The sequence below is a fragment of the Halichoerus grypus genome, chromosome 5 (genome assembly GCF_964656455.1).
Source record: "Halichoerus grypus chromosome 5, mHalGry1.hap1.1, whole genome shotgun sequence".
Classification (NCBI taxonomy): Eukaryota; Metazoa; Chordata; class Mammalia; order Carnivora; family Phocidae; genus Halichoerus; species Halichoerus grypus.
The window spans coordinates 19,261,768-19,280,900 of record NC_135716.1 but is presented as its reverse complement, the minus strand read 5'-3'; the positions used below and the strand labels follow the sequence as shown (position 1 = coordinate 19,280,900).

At 35.2% G+C, this 19,133-nt stretch overlaps 1 protein-coding gene across 1 annotated transcript in view; it reads left to right on the top strand.

The window, feature by feature from the left end:
* Positions 1 to 18,919, top strand: part of MTBP (MDM2 binding protein) — a 71,370-nt gene extending 52,451 nt beyond the window's left edge. The window contains exons 16-22 of the mRNA XM_036068663.2: positions 1,240 to 1,395; positions 4,188 to 4,283; positions 11,132 to 11,398; positions 13,048 to 13,297; positions 14,108 to 14,221; positions 18,033 to 18,098; positions 18,670 to 18,919. Coding sequence (XP_035924556.1) covers positions 1,240 to 1,395; positions 4,188 to 4,283; positions 11,132 to 11,398; positions 13,048 to 13,297; positions 14,108 to 14,221; positions 18,033 to 18,098; positions 18,670 to 18,708 — 988 coding nt within the window. The 3' untranslated portion in view covers positions 18,709 to 18,919. The remainder of the gene's footprint in view (positions 1 to 1,239; positions 1,396 to 4,187; positions 4,284 to 11,131; positions 11,399 to 13,047; positions 13,298 to 14,107; positions 14,222 to 18,032; positions 18,099 to 18,669) is intronic.
* The last annotated feature ends 214 nt before the right edge of the window (positions 18,920 to 19,133 follow it).

Sequence of the window (19,133 nt, the reverse complement as noted above, 5' to 3'; positions counted from 1 at the left end):
AGTATGCTTGATTGGAGTGATTAAATAATCAGGAAATAGTATTAATAGAAAGTCATGAAATTAATTTTCTGCGCAGGTATTAAAAGAGTTTATTTAAGCTTTGGTGACAGAGCAATAGCATGGTCTGACTCAGTGCTTGATAAAACCATTACCATTCTCTGAAAGTAAAGTATTTTCCTTTTTCCAGTTTTTAAGCTTCCTGTGAGCTTTTTGGGTTTACAGAGGGAGAGTGTAGATAGAAATAGTACCTAATTCAGAGTCAGTCTGGTTCTGTCATTTTAAATGGCTGTGTCACCCTGGGCTTGTAATACAAACTAATGTGTGGTAGTATCTTTATCTGAAATTAGTAATAATTCTTTTCTAGGTTGGGTATGCTGACTTTCACTTTAGAAAGTACTTATTTTCAGGTGTTCATTTTGAGATAAGACTTGTTCTGTCTTTGTCAAGGAAATTTGTGAGGATTAAGAACATATTGTATCTAAAGTAGTTTGAGAAGTATGAACTCCTGTATATATTTCAGGTATAATAATGATCCAGTGCTTATTCATAATGTTATAATCATGGCTAGGAGAGACCTTGGGAGAGATTTTTGATTACTGTCTCATTTCATGGTTGTGCTTCAAGTAATCTTTGAAGTTCATAGAAAATCTTTCAAGTTCATATAGTCTCTACCATCAAAATTTATGAGATTATGGGGTTTCAGAACGTACAAAAACACTTAGATTTAAATTTTATAAAATTGATAACTTCACACTACTAAATAATCATGCCATCATTTATTTTTTTAAAAGATTTATTTTAGAGAGAGAGCAGGGGTGAGAGGCAGAGGGAGAGAGAGAATCTCAAGCAGACTCCCCACTCAGTGTGGAGCCCTACGCGGGGCTTTGATCCCATGACCCTGAAATCATGACCTTGGCCTAAATCAAGATTTGGATGCTCAACCAACTGAGCCACCCAGGTGCTCCTCATGCCATTTATAAAGAATATAATTATGTTTATTTTAGTTAAATAGTAGCATTATTGACATGGTTAACTACAAATTTCACTGTGACCTACAGATTTTTAAAAATATACTTTTATACTAAATGATTCACAAAGATTTTACTTTATTTTCTTTCCTAAATATATAGTTCTGTAGTTTTCTTTGTCTGTTGTTCTGGTTTCTGCTCATATCACCTTTTCCTGACTATAGTGAATTCTAACCCGCTTTTAATAATCTACATAACATTATTTTCTCAGAACTGGTTCATTACCTCGTTCATCTGAACAGTTGCTGGGTCACAAAGAGGGTCCACGGGACTCGATCACATTATTGGATGCTAAAGAATTACTAAAATTCTTTACCTCAGATGGGTTACCAATTGGAGATCTTCAGCCTTTACAGATCCAAAAGGGGTAAGTTATAAACTTACAATTGCCAATTAATTTTTTAAAAATCATTTTAAAACACATTGCATCTCATTTCCTTAGTTAATCGATGCCCTATGCTGCTTGGGCAAAATTCACATGTTTGATCCCAATGTTTATCAGTTGGACTTAATCCTCACATTTTACCTTAGCCGAATGTCCTATTATTTTGTGTTATTGAATATAAGGAAAACAAGGATAATAAAAGCAAGAGCAACCTCAGTTTATTCCCTACAGAGGTCAGTAGCTTCTACTTTGTATACAAAGGACAGTGCTATTTAAGGAAAAATTATAATTTGGCTTGCAAATTTTTAAAATTATTTTTCTACATTATTCTCTAGTTCTGATTTTGCCATGACCTGTCGTGACATTGTCATGTCAGGCCTAATATTAGCAAAAAGCACAGCCTTTCAACGGAAGAGAACGGAAAAGTTTAATAAAAATGCTTTTGAAACTATAATATTACTGAGTACTCAGTGTCTATATGAATAGTTTACTGCTAATTTGACTTCCAAGACAACTTCCACTAAGTTACTAGTTAATAAATACCAGATGTTGCTGAAGTTGACTTAATTACAGGTAAAACTGTGATGTCAGTTACTTGTGAGATTTGAATCATTTGATCACTATCCCATCTTAATTGTTAATCCATTATTTTGAAGACCTCCCAGAGAACCTTAAAAATTATAGATCATTTTAATCACTTCTACAAAACTTGTTTTGGCAAATATTCATTTTAAAGGTATACTTTGGAAGGGATTTATTTGAAGGTAGTTGTATATCAAAAATAATCCTGGACATATTGCCTTCATGTGAATGTTCACTAGAGAGAGAGAGAGAAGGAGCAACTTTGAAAGCTTGAGGATCTTAATTATGGGTTTTAATGACTTAATGATCTTAATGACATAAAAGTTGTGTAATTTTTCTTTCCTCATAGCTTTGAGAGATTGGTAATCTTTTTTATGGGAATCAAGACAGTGAAGAAGTATATACACATTTTTCATCTATTTAGCTATCAGATTATTGTCCTTCCAGATCATTAGGTGTGAACTGACAAAGTTGAACAGATTTGCCAAAACTGAGTTATATAGGTTGTACTCTTTTTGAACAGAGTGTCTTTCTAGATGCAATGTTAGGAGATACACTTGTAGGGGAGATACTATTTTTTCTGTAATTTATAGGTATTTTATTTAGGGAAATTTGATACAGTTCCTTCGTGTTAGTAAAGAATGACATCATTACCCAATAATCTTTTATCAACATTGAAGTTGAAGAATGAGCTTTCCTAACAATGAATCAAGAACCTTTGGGCTCTTATTAAAATGTCTACCTATGTAAGGAGCTATTGAAATGTTCAAGAAAGTGCAGGTATGACTCCTGTGTGTATACCAAAGAAATATTAAACATTGACAAAATACATATTAATTAAAACGTTTCCTTTGGAAAGAATAGGTTGTGAGTAAATCTAAAGAAAAATACATAAAGTTGCTGAGAGTGTTGAAATAAGAAATGCAAGACACCCAGGTAAGGGAAAGAAGTGAAATGCTAGGTGCCTAAATCATTTTATATTAGGAAATTATGCATTTTAATAGTGAGTCATCAAAATACTGGGGTCATTGCAATTAATTAGTGTTATTTTTTTGTGAAACACTTCAAATGGATGCATTAGAATATAAATTCTGTTTTCTAAGGTTCATACTTAGCGTATGCCTTACATTTTAATGTAATAATTTCAAATGCTTATTATAGTACCCTCAATAATTTTCAGTGGCAAGTGGGCAGTTTTCATTATTAAAGCCATAGGGCAAAAAATGTGAGAGCACACTTATTCATGGAACTATACTATCTGCTTGCCTTTCTATATACCGTTTCCAAGTCTTCTGAATTGAGGCCCCTGGTATTTCATTCTATTAACTATGTAAAAGCACCATTGCATTTTTCTCCCATTCCCATCTGACCTGTTCTGAACTTCAGGAACATGATCCAGTGCATTAGAACAGTGCCTCTCAACTCAGGAAGAGAAAGGTGAGGGTTGCGGGGAGTAGACACCTCTTAGAATAAGCAGGAGAGCTTAACCTAATTACAGTGACCTTTTTCTTCCTGAGATTTTGATATACCCCTGCAGGTCTGGGTAAGGAAGGGGTTGAGCATGAATATTTTACGTAAGCTCACCATATGATTAGTTCTCACATACCTGCTGATTGGAAATCTACTTCAAAAGCATAATGGAAGTCAGCAGTCTCCATATCCTTTGATATTTAACAGGTTGCTAACTCTTAGAGTAGGTGTCAAGATGCCTACATTCCCAGGCAAAGAAAAATCTGGATCCTTCATGTGTTATAGTAGGAAGTAAATACTTTTGTTACCAAAAGATTTGAATTGACTTTAATTATTTCCCTGCAAAAAAGAACTTAACTAAATGCATAAACATTAGTTCACTACACCAAGAAAAAGAATCCTTCGGGAATAATGCTGCTTCTTGAATTTCCACTACAAATCATTTTTCATTCTTGATTTATCCATTTCTCAGAATAGTTTTGTGAAATGAATAACATCATAACTTCAGGAACTTGAGGCACAGAAAATGTAAGTGACAGAACCCACTTAGGTTTAACCTTATTTGATTTCTTTCTTATGCTTTCTGATGTTACATAATTTTTATCCCATATAAGATTCACTTACAGAGAAGGAAGTCAGATTTCGTCTTTTAGATGCTTTCTTGAACTTTCTCTTTTTCACTAAATAAACTTTAAATACAAATGAAAAATTTCTTGTTTTAGGGAAAAGACTTTCATTCTGACACCGGAACTTAGTCCTCGGAAACTTCAGGGTTTACCTTTTGAAAAAGCCTCAGTGTGTCATTATCATGGGATTGAGTAAGTTTTTATTTACACTTTACTCTTCTGCGTGTTGCTGGTGAGGCTTTTCTTTTGTGAGTGTGAAGAGTATCTGTAATAAAATGATGAAGATATAAAGCCAAAGAGAAAGTATATCAAAAAATCTCAGAAAACAAAGCAGTGTGTACACAAATAAGAATTTGACTTCTATTGTAAAAAAAAAAAAGTCATTTGATGGTTGATCAGTTTTGAAGCATTTAAATATTCTATTATTACCAGATGTTTTAATCAAAATTATTTTCATCCCTATGTTACAAATGTGTATTTATACTACTGGTTACATTAATATTTCCTGGTCACTAATTACATTGTAATTACTCAGAAACTATTAGATGAAATGTGTTCCCATTTGTAATATGTTAATTATTTGTAAATTTTTCTAGAATTTTAATTGACCAGCTTGAATAAAATTTCAAAGAATTCTCTTGTATAAAGGGATTAGCAGTTTCTGAGGTTATGTGCACATCTACCATTTTCACAAGGATGAGAAATTCAGTGATGGTGATAAAATATTTTATGATAGATTTTCAAGACCTTGGCGATTCATTTTGTAAAATATTTTGCCTGAAACATCCTATTTTGATTGGCTTGTGAACTTAATCTTTATTTCATGTAAACTTTAAAAATACGGATAGTCATTCACTCAGAGGCTAAAGATACAAAGGACAATTATTTCTGCCCTTAAGAAGCATATACTATTATGGGGGAGAAAGAAAACACATAATTTTAGTAGAGTATAAATAGTGTTAAAATACAGATATCTGCCTGGTGGATGGAAGAATTAAATGCCAGGAACTATTTGAGATTGTTTCAAAGAGGAAATCTGAACTAACTTTGAAAGAATGAATAGAGTGTACCTGGCAGAAAAGGCAATGTCTGGGGGAGGAACAAAGTACAGAGTTACAGATTTTAGGAAGATAAACTACATTTCTATTGTTTTATTTTTCATTTTTTATTTTTATTTATTTTTATTTTTTAAAGATTTTATTTTATTTTATTTATTTATTTGAGAGAGAGAGGGCTCACATGAGCAGAGGGGAGGGGCAGAGGGAGAAGCAGACTTCTGCCCCTGGGCTCAATCCCAGGACCCTAGAATCATGACCTGAGCTAAAGGCTGACGCTTAACCGACTGAGCCACCCAGGTGCCCCTAGATTTTTATTTTTGAATAAGAGTGATAAACGTATTGTACTATAATAAGACCAAATCATGAAGTCATGAAGGTCACTAGTGACATGGGAGGGAGATTGATCTTTATTTTTGAGGAGTAAAAAACCTTTAATTTTAAACCATGAAATTATATGCTTGGGTTTGTGCCATTGAAAGAAATCTCATTGGCTTTTGATAAATTGAGTTGAAGTATTTCAAGCAGATGTTGAAGGACTAAAATGCTATCAAGGCAGTGAAAAATAGGAAAGAGAATACAAACTAATAGCTATCTAAAGAACCTTAGACCAGCTAGATGTTGGAGATGAGAAAGAAGGAGATGACAAGAATTTCTTTAGGGTTTCTAGCTTGGGCACATTGGATAAATGGTGGTACAATTGAGAAAATATGGAAGGTATGGAAGGCCACCCAACAAGTCATTCTAGGAATGTTTAGTTTCCTTGCTATGTTTAAATAAGATTTATTTCATTTAAAGAGTTTGTGTGTAAGTTTGACACTAGAGGCAAAATATTCAGTTATTTTATTTTCAAGCATCAGAATTAAATTCCCCATTAAAGTCAGATGCAAGACTTTAAAAGATACCTGCTATCACTGCTTTTTCTTTTTTACCCATTGTGCTGAATGTTTCTGTTTTAATCATTGTTTTGGCTAGTCAGTTAAAATAAGGAAAACTAGAGAGCTTAAAAGAGTTATAAACTCTTTAAAAGAGTATTGAAAAGGAGACCATAGAAGTATTTTTTTGTTTTTATTTTTTGTTTTGCAGAGAAGAGACCTGAAAGATTATTAGAAGTAGTAAACTTGGAAAAGTGACCAGTGATAAAATATGTATAAAAAGCCTAGTTTACCTCTAAACCAGCCATTTCCAATTTTAAACACTCTGAGAAAAGATCTCATTCAAAATAGCAATAAAACCATAAATATTAGAAGTATTTTTGGAAGAAATGTAGAATGGAAAAAATTGCAAATAACCTATATTAAGGGACATAAAAACGACGTTGATTACTTGGCGGAAACATGCCTTGTTTCCCTGTGACAGATTCCATATTCCAAAGGCATTAGTTCTTTTGGAAGAAATATAAATATTTAATATAATTTTTAACAACTTTGAACCTTTGGGTGAAATAATTCTATAATTTATCTGGTAAAGAAGCCTCCTTCTTTTTACTTAAAGAATGAGATTAATTTTATCATATAACCAGAAAATTTTATTATAAAGCTATTATAATTACAGTGTAGGACTGGAACAAAATAGGAAATCCAAGGAAAAAAGCCAATATACATAGGAATTTGATCTAATAGAGGAAAAATTTCAAATCAGAGGGCAAAAGATGAAATATTCAGTGGACAGTAGTGAGAATATGATTAAATATGCAAATAAAAATAAATTAATTTAAAATGATTCTTAGTTCACACCAAATATCAAAATAAATCGCAGATATATGCAGAATTAAAAGTGAAAAACTGTGAAAGGAAAGGACTAGTATAAAATTTAGGGGAAAATCTGTTCTAAGTGTAGGGAAGACTTTTTTATTCATTCTAACTGAGGAAGAAACCAAAAAAGAAAAGAATGATAGATTTGTCCTAGTTTTAAAACAGCAATGTCAATAATCAACAGAAGCAAAAGAAATCCTTAAACTAAGGATTAAGCTGAGGAAAATATTTTTTAACATAAATTTGAAGGTGTGTTCTTTTATAATTAAAGAATGCTGGGGCCCCTGGGTGGCTCAGTGGGTTAAGCATCTGACTCTTGATTTCAGCTCCGGTCAGGGTCTCAGGCTCATGAGATTGAGCCCAGCGTCAGCTCCACAGTCAGCACCGGAGTCCACTTGAGATTGCCCTCTGCTCCTTCCCCTGCTCACGCGCCCTCCTTGCTTGCTCTCTCTCAAACAAATAAATAAATAAAATAAATCTTAAAAAAAAAAAAGATAGCTTACAAATCAATAAGAAAATAAAATATGAAAAAGCTGGCAAAATCTGGGACCATTTGCTTACCAAAGAGGAAATACAAATGACTGATACACATGACAAGTTGTTTTTATCAACTTTTTAAAATTTGCTTTTTAATTTGCATTCTTAATGTAAATTGAAACAACAGTGAGGATACTTTTCACTTATGAAGTCATGTTAGTGGTGAAGGAACATGAATGAGTAAGCCAGCTCATAGAAGTATAAGTTGCTACAACCTGCCTGGAGGGCTATTCATTAATTTACCAAACCCATGCAAATGTTTATAACATCAGATTGATTAATTTATCTTGATGAAAAAAAGTGGTATACACTGAAAGCTATTATGCAAGGGTATTTTCCATAATGTTATTTAAAACAAGAAACATTGTAAATGTCTAACTGTAGGGGCTTGGTTAAATACATTATAGTACATCCATAAAATTCTGTATACAGTCACCAAAATGGCTAAAATTGAAGACTGATAAATAGTGACAAGTACCTGGAACAGTTAGAACTGAGCACCTTGCTTGTGGGAGTATGAAATGATATCTCTACTCCAGAAAAGAACTAAACATACTCAGATCCTATGGTTCAGCAGTTCCAATACTAGGCATTTTCCTAAGAGAAATGAAAACACAACTCCACAGGAAGATTTGAAGAAGATCATACGGAGCAGTTTTATCCATAATAGCCCTAAACAGCAAACAGCCTAGGTGTATGTCAACAGAGTAGATAAATAAACTCGTATATGTATCCAAAGCAATACTCCTCAGCAATAACAAGGAATTACATACAATAACATTACACTTCTGTCTGTGTGTGGAAAAACAGTTGAAGAAAGAATTGGAGGACTTTAAAATGAGCAATAGCAACTCCCTACCCCTATAAACAAATAAATCTTTCAGTGACTCCGTTTTCTTTACTCTAAATTTATGCTCCTTAACCTGGGGGCATTGAGATCAAACTAAGAAGGTTGTAGGAGGTGAGCACAGTGAATCCAGGAACATGGTTTTTTCAGGAAGATCTATGTTCAACAGAGATAATGGATCTACTTGGAACAAAATTCTAGTAGGATGTCAAAGTAATTATGAAGCTGACAGGAGAGTTCTCTCTTCCTCATGTTGCTATAAGTCTTTGGAATCCTTGAGCTCTTCCTATACCCAGACATAAAGAATATTTGGAAAAAACATATATAGACTGCTCAAGTACAAATCAGTATTTTCTTAAGACAAAATGAAATATCTCCACTGTTGGCTTGTTTGTTTTTTCACGTATTTTACCCTGGAGTGTTAGATACCATTGATTATAAGATGCAGTGTTTTCTTTAACAACAAATTAAACTCTGCTGTCAAATTGTGATGGGTGGCCACACCAGCCTTCTGTTGGTTTCAAATTTGTTTCGTCTATTCCAAGAGATTTGGCAGGTTCTCCTGCCTTCATTGACATTGGTGTGTGCTAGGAAGTATCTTGCCTATTATGTAGTTACCAAACAAAAATAGTTTCATCTTCTTGAAGATATTTTTTCTTTGGATGCATAAAGCATTTGGTTATTGTTTTGCAAGAAAATATGGAAGTATAGTCATTCATCCAACTATGGATATTTACTTGACTAATATCAAATATGTACCCTGCCTCTCTGTTTCTGTTCCTTTATTATTTACAAAGTACTTTTTGCTTCAGTGCCAGATCATAGTTCAATCATTTGAAGACATTTTAAATGGCAAAGTCAACAGGCACAGTACACATAATTCAGTTGAAGGAATGACTTTATGAACAGCTGTGATCAAGAGATATTAAAACTGGAAGGAAAATATCTGCATGTTAGATTCAAAATCTCAGAGTAGAAAAATATATTCATTTGGAATCAGACTGTATCTTTTTTTCTCAAAAAATTTTCTATAGGCTCATCAGGCATTACATTGCCTCTTGCCTAGAACCTTAACATTCATGGTACTTGATTTTATTTTCGATTCTGTCGTTGCCCAGGAGAGAAATAGGACTCATCAGTAATCCTTAGAGTTACTGCTGGTTTTTAATGAACTGTGTTTTATTAAATAACAGACTAGAGCAAGAATGTTACAGAACTGGGAGACCTAGGTTCTAGTTACTGTTTTGTCACCACTTCACATTCTGACTTAGGAGCTCAGTGTTCTCCCCTGTTAAATTAAACTGCTGGATTAAATCGGAGATTTTTCAGTCCTAGCTATGCTTTAGAATCACCTGGACAGCTTTTTAAATAATGTGCATACTATAAGATTTGCTGTGGTAGAAAATAAACCTGCTAATAATAATAATAACAATAACAACAGCAGCATGCATTTATAGACTGCTTTGCTTGCATGTTCTAGGCACCGCTTCTGAGTGCCTACACGTACCCAAGGAACACGTAAGGAATCCTCACAGTAGCTCTTGGAAATGACTGCTATAAATCTCATTTTGCAGAGGAGGCCAGCAGAAGCATAGATAAAGTTAAGTAATTTGGCCAAGTTCAAACAGCTCCTCAGTGGTGGAGCCAGATTTAAGTCCAGGGATTCCAGCTCTTAGAAATCAAATATGAAAGTGTCACAAGGGAAAGACAAAGTCCCTAAATCTTCCACCAGGCACTCAGATATTAGGGTAATGATATGCTCCTTGGGAGTTGAACTAAAAGCTTTTGGACCCAAAGTGCTGATTTTAGGGAGCATCTTAGAATTTTACAAGCCAAGAAGACAGCTAACAGAGAAAGGGTTTAATTTTGATAGTCCTCCCATCACATTTGTGAAGCCGTTTGTGTTTCCCTGATGCAGCTGTGGACGAGGAGAAGGTGAAGAGTTGTACAAGGTCACATATCTCATAGGTGATTTTCCTGAGATGCTTCTTTGTTGTACTTAACAACATGGGATTTCTTTAAGTCCAGAAGCATTCACTGAGCTAACGTCTTTTTTTTTTTAAGATTTTTTTTTCTTATTCATTTGAGACAGATAAAGAGAGAGAGAGCATGAGCAGGGGGAGTTGCAGAGGGAGAGGGAGAAGCAGGCTCTCCGCTGAGCACGGAGCCGGATGTGGGACTCGATCCCAGGACCCTGGGATCATGACCTGAGCCAAAGGCAGAGGCTTAACCATCTGAGCCGCCCAGGCGCCCCCTGAGCTGACATCTTGATTCCTTGAGTCAGATTTAGCTAGAAACCAGATACACAGGGACAGCCGAAGTGTTTGAAGAAAAATCCGTCAATCAGCAGTAATGGGGGAAGGGAGTTTCAAAGAAAAATTCAAAATGTTCTGAGCTGTGTTTGGTGAACCAGTTAGAATATACCTTCATACCCTTTTCATCTTTTTGTTGAAAATAAACTTGCCCTTTCTAACAGAAGTCAGCATTTCACATTGTTACATATCAGCCATACTGAGGAATCAGAGGTTGGTAGGGATTTAAGAGTATTAAAACAGCAACTCTATTATTTTGAAAATAAGCCAGAGGATTAACTTAATCTGTTGCCCAGAAATAGTCAAAGAGGAATCAGATCGTACTTCAAATTTTTTAATCTTTTGCCGTGTCATCTAGCAGGCTAGAAAAAAACTGAACTTGTGAGGGAAGTCGGCCATTCACTCAACCCTCCAACAATTATTAGGAAGTTAAGTAAGAGGTTTTCCAGTAAGTGTTTTGCTGTTTCCTCATTGGCAGGGAAAAGTCTGTTGCTGTCGTGGAGCCTGTGATTTTGATGGTCTTTCTCTTATTTAGATATTGCTTGGATGACCGAAAAGCATTAGAAAGAGATGGGGGATTTTCTGAACTTCAGTCTCGTCTTATCCGTTACGAAACCCAAACCACCTGCACCAGAGAAAGTTTTCCGGTACCCACTGTGTTGAGCCCTCTTCCATCACCTGCCGTCTTGTCAGAGCCTGGAAGTGTCCCTGATGGAGAAGCCTTACAAAGCGAGCTCCGAACTGAAGTATCTCGACTGAAAAGGAGATCAAAAGATCTGAACTGCCTTTATCCGCAAAAAAGGTGATCTGTTACAGTGCATAAAAATAGTCTCTTGACAGAAAGCGTGTTAGTCCCTAATCTTTTTTTTTCAAATTAGTCTTTCCTGTTTTTAAGTAGCTTTCTGCATAGATCATAGATTAATTCCTTTGTGTCAGGAATTTTATTTTTATTGTGAGCAGTTATGATTATGCTTATAAGTTATAAAAAGAAATGACTTAGGAGGCGCCTGGGTGGCTCAGCCATTGAACGTCTGCCTTCAGCTCAGGTCATGATCGCAGGGTCCTGGGATCGAGCCCCGCATCAGGCTCCTTGCTCCGCGGGAAGTCTGCTTCTCCCTCTGCCACTCCCTCTGCTTGTGTTCCCTCTCTCGCTGTGTCTCTGTCAAATAAATAAAATCTTGAAAAAAAATAAAATAAAAAAAGAAATGACTTAGAAAAAACACAATTTCTTGCTTTCTGTGCTAATATACAGTGCATTAGCACGATGGATTGTCAAGTTGTTAAGCCATGGAACACTAGTGGTCTGTCCAATAGATTAAGTAGAGGAACTGCTTTATCGAAGAGGGTGTTTCTTGCTGTAGGTCTTCCTTCCTTCTCGCACTACTTTCTGCCTGCGCTGGCCCCTTAAACACTGTTTCTGTAACCTATAACTTTAAACACTACGTAATATTATATGGAACTTTTCCAGATCCTTTTTTTGCTAGCTAAATAAAATGTCCATATACTGGAACAGAAGTTTTCATAAACACTCTCATTTCCATTGAATTTATATGTCTTTAGGATCTTTGTCAAATTTAGGTCTTTAGCATCTAAAGAATCTTAAATTCTTATTGTTATGTAAATCTTTCAAAAAGTATAAAATATTATTACAGTGCGACTTTTAAATATTTTTTTGAGCAGTTAAAAATATTAGAATACTATTTCCCTGGTATGGAATAACTAAATTATTTTTATGGGGACTTTACAAATTCATGGTACTTTTTAAATGTGATAAAGCTAAAAAGCAAATCCGTTAACATTTCCGATACTGTATTTTGTAACAATATTTCTTATTTGTGACTTGCGACTAATAAAAAGACATGTGTTCCAGAAAAGAAAGTACACTGTGGCCTGTGGGTTAGCAGAATTGAAGGATATGAGACCCTATCTTGTAAAAGGAAATTTAAACATTTTCGAAAGATTGAAACGTGAGCCCATTTTGTAGTTTTATTTGTATTTAGCACGTATTTATTTTGCCCAGGTAATTGCATGGGTACAATAAGTATAGGTTGTGATGTCTTTGTCAAAATTATCTTCATAGAAAAGTATAAGTACTTAACAGATGATTATGAAATTTACAGATTTCACCACCTAGAGTGCCAGAGCTGATTTATGTGAGAAATTATAAATTGATGGGGAGGGCGACAGTGATAACTGCTTGTTGCTTTTCCTAATTAGCTGAAATCTAGTTATTCCTTGCTTTGTATGTTTTAGTCACTCATTTGAAGACCTAAGAGAGCAACTTTATAGTATGATGTCACATTACTTATTTAAAGCAGGAGTAGCAAGAAATTTTGTTTGCTTTTCATGGGTTTATGTTTCAGTGGATCTGGTTGTCACATTTGGGACAGAAAAATGGACCTCGTTGTTGATTCACTTAATCTGTGTTTTTGATGTATTTCTCCACAATAGACTTGTGAAGTCTGAAAGTTCAGATTCTCTTCTTTCTCAAACAAGTGGCAATACTAGTCATCATCATCATGCAGTGACATCCAGAAAACCCCGAGCAGAGCGATCATTATCTGTGACTTGTCCATCAGTTCCAGTTCTAAGCTATGAAACTCCAAAAGTCACTACAAAGGCCAGTTCAGGTCAAAAAAGTGTGCATGGATCAAAAACATCAAGGCAAATTAAGGAATCAAGATCACAGAAACACACACGGGTAAAGATTTATTTCCTGTCTCTTAGTTCTACATGAGAAGAAATTCCTTTATTTGGTTCATTTAAAATGTATGTCTAAAATTTTATGAGTGAAATGAAATGGTATCTATAATGTACTTTAAAACAATCCAATGTAAGAAAGATAATGGGTAAGTGGGCAGAGCTATAAATGAAACAAAATTAGCCACAAATTGATCCTCATTGAAACTGGTTGATCTATCAAGATAAGGATTTGTTATAAAATGTTCTCTCTACTTTTCAGTGTTCGAAATTTTCCGTAATAAAAAATAAATACATCCCCTTGTCTATCCCTAATGTGTGTAGCTTTTACACCCAGATTTTGATTCAGAACTCATGATTTGAATTCCTCTTAAATATATTCCAGTCATGGGGCGCCTGGTGGCTCAGTTATTAAGCGCCTGCCTTCGGCTCAGGTCATGATCCCAGGGTCCTGGGATCGAGCCCCGCGTCGGGCTCCCTGCTCAGCGGGAAGCCTGCTTCTCTCTCTCCCACTCCCCCTGCTTGTGTTCCCTCTCTCACTGTGTCTCTCTCTCTGTCAGATAAATAAATAAAATCTTAAAAAAAAAAAAGATATTCCAGTCATTTCTTCCTAACAAATTATCTGATGACATGTATGACCATGTAAATGTTCCAGATCTCTTTTTTTTACCAGTTGTTTTATCTTAATGAACTTATCTGTCTTTCACATAGTTACATGATTATGCAATTCACAGAACTGAATTCTAAAGATAAAATAATACGTTTGTACCTTTTTCAAGAAATATTAGTCATATGTTATGTTCTATTCAAGATACTGAAAGAGGTAGTTACGGAAACCCTGAAGAAACACAGCATTACTGAGGCCCATGGATGTTTCACGGCATGCAGCCAACGTCTCTTTGAGATCTCCAAGTTCTATCTGAAGGTACGGTGTCTTCTCTACTAACAGCAAAATTGAAGTCATGTTCTGATGATCCTCTTTGACATAAAGTAATATTTAGTGAGTATTTTTTACAGTGATAACTTATAACTTGTTGCCAGATATTTTTTGAAGTGGAGATAGAAAAATTGGAGCCAAAATATTTTATATCTGACTTGTTTGATTTTTGTCTTCATATGTAGAAAACTACATTTTAACTGGTATCCTCAGTATTTCCCTGACTAGTCTTTGACTAAAATTGATAATAAGCTTCAAAACATGTTTATTTTATTTTTTTAAAGCTTTTTTAAATGTATTCACTTGAGAGAGAAACAGAGAGCATAAGCAGGGGGAGAGGCAGAGGAAGAGGGAGATGCAGACTCCCCACTGAGCTGGGAGCCCGACATGGGGCTGCATCCCAGGACCTGGAGATCATGACCTGAGCCGACGGCAGATGTCCAACCATCTGAGCCACCCATGCACCCCTCAAAACATGTTTAGTTAGTAATTTTAGTATACAGTAAAAAGACAACTGGAATGGGTATCAGAATACCCCATTTCTAATTTTGGTTCCATTATCAGCTAGTTATGACACACTGGACAGATGAGCCATTCAGATGATGTGTCTATAAAACTTAGATGGTGTTAGATTATCTCCAGTGAAGAGTTTTTGACTCAATCACAGTTTTGTGTGTGGGCTCCTGGTTAAAACTACAAATTGACCACATGCATTCAATTCACCTTCTTTTTAAAATCTCTCAAGAAAGATGGTATTAAAGTACAAAAACAAAGAAAAGAAGAGAGAAGAAAATGTTTAGTCTCTTGTTGAACAAGACAAAGCCCACAGAAGTGTGGTATCACAGAGTTAAAGAAGTTCGAACCTAAATGCCTGCCCATTGGAGAGCCAGTGAGAATCAAACCACTTCAAGGGACACACTCTCTGAGGTGCTTAGGATTTGAAGATACCGGGTATCAGAGAAAGCAGGGGTGTGGTGTCAGGTGGAAGATAGGGGAATTGAATAAAGATCTACAAAGTGAACTGGGGATCCCTCAACTTCCCCTACAAGTCCTTCTCCCACAGGGGTGACCACGAGGTATACTGCACATACTTCTCTTCCCCCACCTCTGTGACAGTGCAGGAAATAGTCTCTGGAGAAAAAAGAATTAAAGGCCACAAGGGAAAAACCAACTGGCCTCCTAATAACCCTGCCTTGTAAAGCCACCAGACAGAGCTTCCACTAAGATTTATATCTCATTTTTATATATGATTGGACTGCCAAGGATTAGCAGACTTTTGAGACTTTTCCAAAAAAGAGATGCCAAAACATAAAGGAATGAAGGGAACTCTTAAGGGGCAGAAAGCTATAGAAGACTTCATAAAAACTATAATTCTCTCAGAAAAAAGATAATCGCATCCATAAAGCTGGAACAGGATGCTGTTTCCAGAAACTGTAGAGAATATGAAAGCTCCTTGAAATTAAAAATACGATAAAATCAATCCAATAGAGAGGCTGAATAGTTGAGATTAAGAAAGTTACCAGAGGGCGCCTGGGTGGCTCAGTTGGTTAAGCAACTGCCTTCGGCTCAGGTCATGATCCTGGAGTCCCGGGATCGAGTCCCGCATCGGGCTCCCTGCTCAGCAGGGAGTCTGCTTCTCCCTCTCCCGCTCCCCCCTCTTGTGCTCTCTCTCTCTCTCAAATAAATAAATAAAATCTTAAAAAAAAAAAAAAAAAAGAAAGTTACCAGAAATTAGATGACAAAAACATGAAACATAGGATCAGAAAATGGGAGGACTAAATCCAGAAGATCCAATATGCTAATGATAGAAGTTTTAAAAATAGAGAATAAAGGAGAGCAAACTATCAAAAATCTAACAAAGTTTTCCAGAACTGAAGAACACAAGTGCCGTGATTAAAAGGGCACACAGCTTGTCCATCCCAGTGAATGACAGTTCTACAACAAGCTACCTCATTGTGGAATTCCATACCTCCTGGAATAGAGAGAACACTTCTTAAAAGCTTCCCAGAAAGAAAGTTTGCATATAAAGAACTGAGAATCAGAATGGCATTAGACTTCTCCACATTAAGTAATGTTGTATGCTAGAAGACAGTAGAAAAGTATCTTCCAATCTGAGGGAAACGGATTTACCTAGTATGTTATACCTGGTCACAAATTCAATCAGGTGTGGGGATTCGGTAGAGATATTTCAGATAGTGAAGGTCTAAAAAAATCTGTCATTTGTATACCCTTTGGAAGCAACTGCAAGAGGATGAAGTTCAGCAGAACGGGGACTGAGTCAAGAAATAAGAACTAACCCAGGGAGCAGTTAGACTAAATCAGAGCAGGCTGTGGAGAAAGATCGCCAGGGGAAAAAATAAGAATAATAATGAAAATCAGATTTTTTGAAAAACTGAACCGAGAGGTTACCCAGTGTATTTGAGTATTTGAAACAACTTTGGTATTTGTACATTTAATCAATCGATTGCAGCATTTGGCAGGGGGGACTCAGAATTACATACATGGCAAACTAAGCAAATATGATTTAACTACAGGTTAAACGAAATGTGAGAAGATAATTATAATAACATTACTTAGCTCAGGACTGAACTGTATGTACATAGGTATAATAATGCAGACACTCGGGGCGCCTGGGTGGCTCAGTCAGTTAAGCGTCTGCCTTCGGCTCAGGTCATGATCCCGGGGTCCTGGGATCGAGCCCCGCATCGGGCTCCTTGCTCTGCGGGAAGCCTGCTTCTCCTTCTCCCTCTCCCTCTGCTGCTCCCCCTGCTTGTGTTCCCTCTCTCTCTCTGTCAAATAAATAAATAAAATCTTTAAAAAAAAAAAATAATAATGCAGACACTGACTACTGATCAAAACTGGTGCAACAGTTACTGAGAGGAAGAAGGGGGAGGTGGCCGGATTCAGAGACCCGAATCCACTACCTTTGTAACTGGTTGTTACATTGTCTAAATCATTGTCTAAATTTGTCTAAATCATTTGTCTAAAATTGCTAAATCAAAAAGTAGCAGCATAAGCGTATTATTTAGAAACATGAAGATATAAATAAGGGAAACAGCTGAAAAAACTGAAAGTGGTTTTTTCTCCTCTGGGAAGTCTAACTCAGAGGGACAGCAGAGGACTGCTTTTTTTAAATACAATTAGATTTTTTTTTAATTTACTTTGTAATCTAATTTGATATAATCATATTTTTTAAAAGTCAGAGATTTCAGTTTCCTTTCCTATGTCATTCCCTCTTTGTTATGGAGTAAAATAACCAAAAAGAAGAGAGAGAAAAGATATTTTATCTGAAAAATAAATATAAATGCTGTATATTCATTTCTTGTGTACCAAAGCATTCATGGATACTCATAATCAAGAATGGGGCTTAGATTTGGTTAGTGCTGCTGGGAATATGAGGTTAGAATCACAGAAGTTTGGGGCACCTAGGTGGCTCAGTCAGTTAAGCTCTGCCTTTGGCTCAGGTCATGATTCTGGGGTCCTGGGATCTGCTTCTCCCTCTCCCTCTGCCACCCCCCCTGCTTGTGCTCTCTCTCTTTCAAATAAATAAAATCTTAAAAAAAAAAAAAAGGAATGACAGAAATTTATGTATGTGTGTTTTGTTGTTAGAGTATCTTGATATTTGGGGATAAAGCTAAATTATAATACTTTGATTTTTTTTTTTTTTTTTTGGTAGTATTTCCTGTGTCACATTGATACTTGTAGAATGATTTAGGATAATGTCAAGTTTATTTAATAATGACTTGTTCTCTGTAATTTAATGTACAACTTGTGAAACGCTTTATTTTGTTATTTTTAGGATCTTAAAACTTCAAGGGGTCTATTTGAAGAAATGAAGAAAGCAGCAAACAATAATGCTGTACAGGTAAATAACTTTCTCCTAAGAAACTACATTCAATTAACTTGCTATTTTATTTCAGGGTAGCTACGATGCTGTCATTTTTGCTGTGTAAGAACTCTCTTTAAAATACTTAATAATAGACTAACGCAAACAGAGCATTTAGGAGTACTTAATAGACTGCTGTTAACAAAAGGGTTTCTAAAGATGATGTTAAGAAAGAAAAACTTCTTTTAAATAATCCAGAGAGCTGGAAAAATTAATCCATTTTGAATAGTTGTTTTCAAAGTTTGGTTTAATTTCTTTCTAGTGACCCTTTGAAAACAATTGGGAAAAAAGGTGAGAAAACAGAGCAGAATCTTTATTGTGTTCAGTGAGGACAGTTATTGTACTCTGCAGTAGAAATCCAGCTTCAGTTTTATTTTCTTCAGTTAGAAAATAAAATGTGTTTTGAAGATAAAATGTGTTTTAAGATTTTGACATATAACTTTCTATTTTAAATTTTCTACCATACTGTTTTAAAGTTTTAAGTGTATCTTTTTCTATCCCTTGTGTTTTCAGTAGAAATAAACCATAATCATATTTTTTCTCCTTCTAGGTGATTGAATGGGTATTAGAAAAGACAAGCAAGAAATAACACAGAATCTTTCTCTTTGGACAATCATAAATTGGGCAGAGCTATTATTTGCTACTTCCTTAGTTTGAAAATTATAAACAAATTTCAAACTTTATTAAAAGAATAGATATTACATCTCTAAAGAATTTCATAAATATCCAATATTTATATAGTCTTGAGGATGCTCAGTTAATGTGTTCTTTAATTGTATACTTATTTTATAGTTTCACTATATTTTAATTTTTAAGGTTAATAGTTTTATATATGTTTTTGAATTTTTACTCTTTGTTATTTAATAATTTCCAATAAATTGAAAATGTTACTTCTTTTCTTCTTGGTAAATGTCTTTGTTGGCAGACCTGTTTAAATTACTGAATTTCCAGTAAGGTATTGCCAGTGGCTTTTCTCATGTAACCCAACAGCATACTTAATCGGACGATTCCTGG